Source organism: Tupaia chinensis, unplaced genomic scaffold (genome assembly GCF_000334495.1).
Source record: "Tupaia chinensis unplaced genomic scaffold, TupChi_1.0 Scaffold000201_2, whole genome shotgun sequence".
NCBI classification, from domain to species: Eukaryota; Metazoa; Chordata; class Mammalia; order Scandentia; family Tupaiidae; genus Tupaia; species Tupaia belangeri.
Window position 1 is genome coordinate 62,657 of NW_006159677.1, and position 4,635 is coordinate 67,291.

A 4,635-nucleotide genomic window follows, 5' to 3' on the forward strand; every position below is an offset into this window, starting at 1 on the left:
AATCGAACGGGCCCCCCCCCCAAAACGGCATCCTTTCTGTTCCGCGTTTTCCTGAGGACCAGCGAGGGGGCTCTCCTTTCGGTCAGCGAGTGACCTTGGCTGTGTCCTCTCTGCTGTCAAATCACAGCCATCGTTTTTTTTTTTTTTTTTTTTTTTTGCTTTTTTGCTTTTTTAATTGTCAGAGGGGTGTGCACTCGCTCGAGAGAGGAGCGTGGCCCCTGTACAGCCCCTCCTCCTCCCTGTCTCCGTTCCTTCAGGGTTTGGGGCACACGTGTCTGGTGTGTTTCTCAAGCCACCAGGGCTGCGACTCGAACCACAGTCAGCCGTGTGGAATCCAGCTCCCTATGCTCAGGGCTTAACCACTGGGCTGCATGGGCCAGCCCCCCCCCCTTTTTTTTTTCTTTCTTCAGTAAAGGTTTTTTGGTTTTGATTTGGTTATGTTTTTACATTTTCTTTTAATGAGAGAGAGAGCCAAAGAGATCGGCACCTCCAAAAGGTCCCTCGTGCCTCTGTCCACCCCTAAGTCTCAGCTGATCTGGATGCCCAGTGTCCTCAGGGAGGCCCTGGGACGTGAACCCAGGCCCTCTCCCCTGTGGGTCTGCTTCCATTACCACTCAACCATCACCCGGCCTGTTTTTATGGAATCGCCTTGCAGAGATTTCTTGCCCTCTGGGTCTTGGTTTTCCCTGTGTGACCCCGAGGACAGACACTGTCTCCCCATGGGTCTCCTCAGGCTTCCGGCCTGCTACAGAGGGGGCTGTCATGGAGCGGTGTGATCTCCGCACCCGGGACGGCACAGGGACTCACCTTTCAGGGCTGGCACCTGGCAGGAGCCCCGGGCCGAGGGTCCGTCCTCACGCGGCCTTCGTCCCGGCTGTCCCCAGGAGCAGGTGACGGCGGCCCTGGCCCACGCGGTGGAGCAGCAGATGCAGAAGCTCTTGGAGGAAACGCAGCTGGACATGACTGAGTTCGACAACCTGCTGCAGCCCATCATCGACACCTGCACCAAGGACGCCATCTCGGTGAGGCGCTCCCGGAGGGCTGCCTGTCCCCTCCGTCCTTGGGTCCAGGCCCTCCCTGGGCTGCCGTGCACGCAGGGGTGCCCGTGCACGCTCTGGCCCCGGGAGCCCCGGCCCCGCTCACGGCCGCCCGGCTGTTGCAGGCCGGGAAGAACTGGATGTTCAGCAACGCCAAGTCGCCGCCGCACTGCGAGCTGATGGCGGGCCACCTGCGCAACCGCATCACGGCCGAGGGGGCGCACTTCGAGCTGCGGCTGCACCTCATCTACCTGATCAATGACGTGCTACACCACTGGTGAGCGCCGCGGGGGCCTCCCGCCTCCCCGCCCCGCCCAGGCCTCTGCTCCGGCCAGCACCTTGCTGGCCTGTTCTGGGCACAGGGGGCACTTCTCCACAGACCCCAGGGAGGTGTCTCGGCGCCCCACCCACCCTCAGCCCACACCCCGGCCTCTCCCCTACACCCCCGAGCTCCCTGTAATATCCTCATCTTCCCGGGGACCGCCGTCCCCTCTGCTCCTTGCTTTGCTGGGGCCGTTCTGGGCATCGCTCAGCCAGCCGGGCCTTGGGCTGTGCTGCCCCCCGCCGCCCCATCGGCCCTCCTCCTGTGGGGCCTTCTCCAGCCTGACCCAGCTCTCGGGCTGCCAGAGCCGCCTTTGCTGACCCCTGTCCCCGGGCCGTCAGCAGCTCCTTCCTGCCGTTGCCCTCCCCACCCTCCCTGAGGCTACAGCGCAGCCACTCGGGTGCCTCCTGGCAAAGGGTCATGGAGGACACCAGAAGCCAGGGCCAAAGGTGGGCATGGGAGGAGGCGTGTGCCACCCAGAGGTGTGTGTGGCCAACCAGGCCACAGCTGGCCTGTTTAGATCCATGCGCCCGTGAGAGCACGGGACAGGCTGGCCCAGCCCCACCCTCCCTGCGGGCCTTCTCCCTCACGCTCCTGTGCCCTTCTCGCCCCACTTCCTGTGCCCAGCCGGCGCCTCCAGCTCCACTCGGCCACCAATGCATTTTCCACGCGTGTCTGTCCTGCTGAGAAACGAACAGCCACTTCGATCCTTCTGCTCCTCCTCCTCCTCCCCCTGCCCCCTCCTTCCACGCAGCTGCACTGCTCCCTGCCCTTCGGACTGCAGGCGCCTCTGCCCAGACACACCTGTTTCCCGTCATCCTCCAGCGACGCTCTCCTTTAGCTCCGCTCTGTCCGGAAGCTGAGTGCCGTCCGCCCTGTCTTTCCGCCCCGGCCCTGGCCCGTCTCTGAACCTCTTCTGCTGAGCTCGGTGTAGGGAGGGACCCCAGACACTCGCCTTCGGCCCCGCGTCCTTCCCCAAGGCCGGCAGCCGTGCCCGCGCCGTGTGCCGTGTGCCATGTTAGGGCCCAGGGCCACCCCGTTGCACTGGCGTCCCTTGTCTGAAACGTCCTAGACGCTGGAGGGACTGGCCATGCTCGTTCCTTCTCCTGAGTGACCGCGGACCAGGCCCAGCCCCGCGGCACCCCTGGTCCATGCTCTGCATGCACGGGGTCTCTGCCACCCCGTGGCCGTCCATCCTGACCCCCACCTTGGGGGGGGTAGGGGAGGGGGAAGGGGAGTGCTGAAAGGCCTCGCTCTGCAGGCCCAGGCTGCCTTCCCTCGTCTCCCTGAGCCCAGCCATCGCCCCAGCCGGGTTGGGGGCCCGTGTCCCAGGAAGGCAGAGGGTGCCGTGGCTGGAGCTGCAATGGTAACGGGCGCGTGGCCGGGTCCCGCCCCAGGGCCATGACGCGCGGAAGGTCTCTCCCTCACAGCCAGCGCAAGCAGGCCAGGGAGCTGCTGGCGGCCCTGCAGAAGGTGGTGGTGCCCATCTACTGCACCAGCTTCTTGGCAGTGGAGGAGGACAAGCAGCAGAAGATCGAGCGGGTACGCGGGGCCCGGGGCTGGGCGGGGACGGGCACGGGCACGGGGAGATGCTCGCGGCCCCTGACCCGGCCTGTCCCTCCTCCACGTCCAGCTCCTGCAGCTCTGGGAGAAGAACGGCTACTTCGACGACTCCATCATCCAGCAGCTGCAGAGCCCGGCCCTGGGGCTCGGCCAGTACCAGGTGAGGCTGCCCCGGCCCCTGCCCGTACAGGGGGCAGCCCATGGGTTGGGGCCCCGCCCCTCCCGTGGAGCGGCCCAGGTATGCCCCGCCCCTTTTCCTGGTACAGCCGTGCTCACGTAGCCCACGAGAGTCACTGCTCTGGAGGGGTCTTCTTTCTCTTTTTTTTTTCTTTTTCAAATTCATTTTCTTTCTTTCCCGAGCGAGAGAGGAGTACAGGCGCCCTAAGAAAGTCCTCACACGACCATCCACGCCTAGCCTCACCAGCCAGGATCACACGTGTGTGCCCAGCATGCTTTTCTTTCTCTTTTTTTCTCTTTTCTTAAAAATGTATTTATTCGGGGACCAGCAGGTGGCTTCCACATGGCTAACCACGGTTCGAGTCCCAGACCTGGCAGCTTCCTTTGTCCCTTTCTCTCTCTCTCTCTGTCTCTCTCTCTGGTCAAATTAAAAAAAAAAAATGAATAAATAAATAACACTAAATAATAATTAAAAAAAAAAAACACTTAAGAAAATTTATTCATTCCGTCATTTTAATTTGACCAGAGAGAGAGGATAAGTGAGAAAGCAAGCCACCAGGCCCAGGCCCAGGTCCCAAACCAGGGTCAGCCATGTGGGAGTGTCCAGTGCCTTAACCACCATGCCACCTGCTGGCCCCCACCAGCGTGTTTTTCAAGCCACCGGGTCTGGGACTTGAACCACACAGTTGGCCATGTAGGATCCAGCCACCTTAACCTCCATACCACCAGTTGGCCCCTGGACCTGATTGATTATTTGTTTGTCTTATTTATTTGTTTTAAATTTGTTTATTCATTGCCTTATTTTAACTTGACCAGAGAGAGAAAGAGAGAGTGTGAGAAAGTAAGCCACCAGGTCCAGGACCCGAACTGTGGTCGCCCACGTGGGAGGGTCCAGCACCTTCACCACTTGCTGGTTCCCCTATTTATTTTTTTATTTTATTTATTTATTTTTTTTTAGAGGTTTTTGCTATAGGGTGCGTGCGCTCGTCAAACAGACAGAGAGAGACAGAGAGATAGGAAGTGAGAAATCATCCCCCAGAGGGGATGGCCACGCCGCAATCCTTTCTCCTCCATTCTCCTCTCGGGATCTTGGGCACACACGCACATGCACCCAGCATGAGTTTAAGCCACCGGGTCCGGGACTCGAACCACAATCGACTTCGTGGGAGTCCAGTGACATAGCCATTATGCTAACTGCTGGTCCCCCTATTTATTATTTTTAATATATTTTTTATGAGTTATTTTTATTTAACTTTATTTACTTATTTCAATTTGACTAGAGAGGGACAGAGCGAGTGAGAGAGTGGAGCGCGGAAGCCGTGGGACTGGGCAGGAGCCCCAAGGCTTCCGTCCTGTGCCACCCGCCCTCTGCTCCCTGCCAGGCCACTCTCATCATCGAGTACTCGTCGGTGGTGCAGCCGGTGCAGCTGGCCTTCCAGCAGCAGATCCAGAACCTCAAGACCCAGCACGAGGAGTTCGTCAACAGCCTGGCCCAGCAGCAGCAGCAGCAGCAGCAGCCAGCAGACGCGCACCCCC

The 4,635-nt window shown here is 60.2% G+C and overlaps 1 protein-coding gene across 1 annotated transcript in view; it reads left to right on the top strand.

Annotated features, from left to right (window-relative positions):
- Positions 1-4,635, top strand: part of CHERP (calcium homeostasis endoplasmic reticulum protein) — a 22,953-nt gene that overhangs the window by 5,237 nt on the left and 13,081 nt on the right. The window contains 5 exon segments of the mRNA XM_027771310.1: positions 885-1,022; positions 1,163-1,314; positions 2,790-2,901; positions 2,993-3,082; positions 4,482-4,627. Coding sequence (XP_027627111.1) covers positions 885-1,022; positions 1,163-1,314; positions 2,790-2,901; positions 2,993-3,082; positions 4,482-4,627 — 638 coding nt within the window.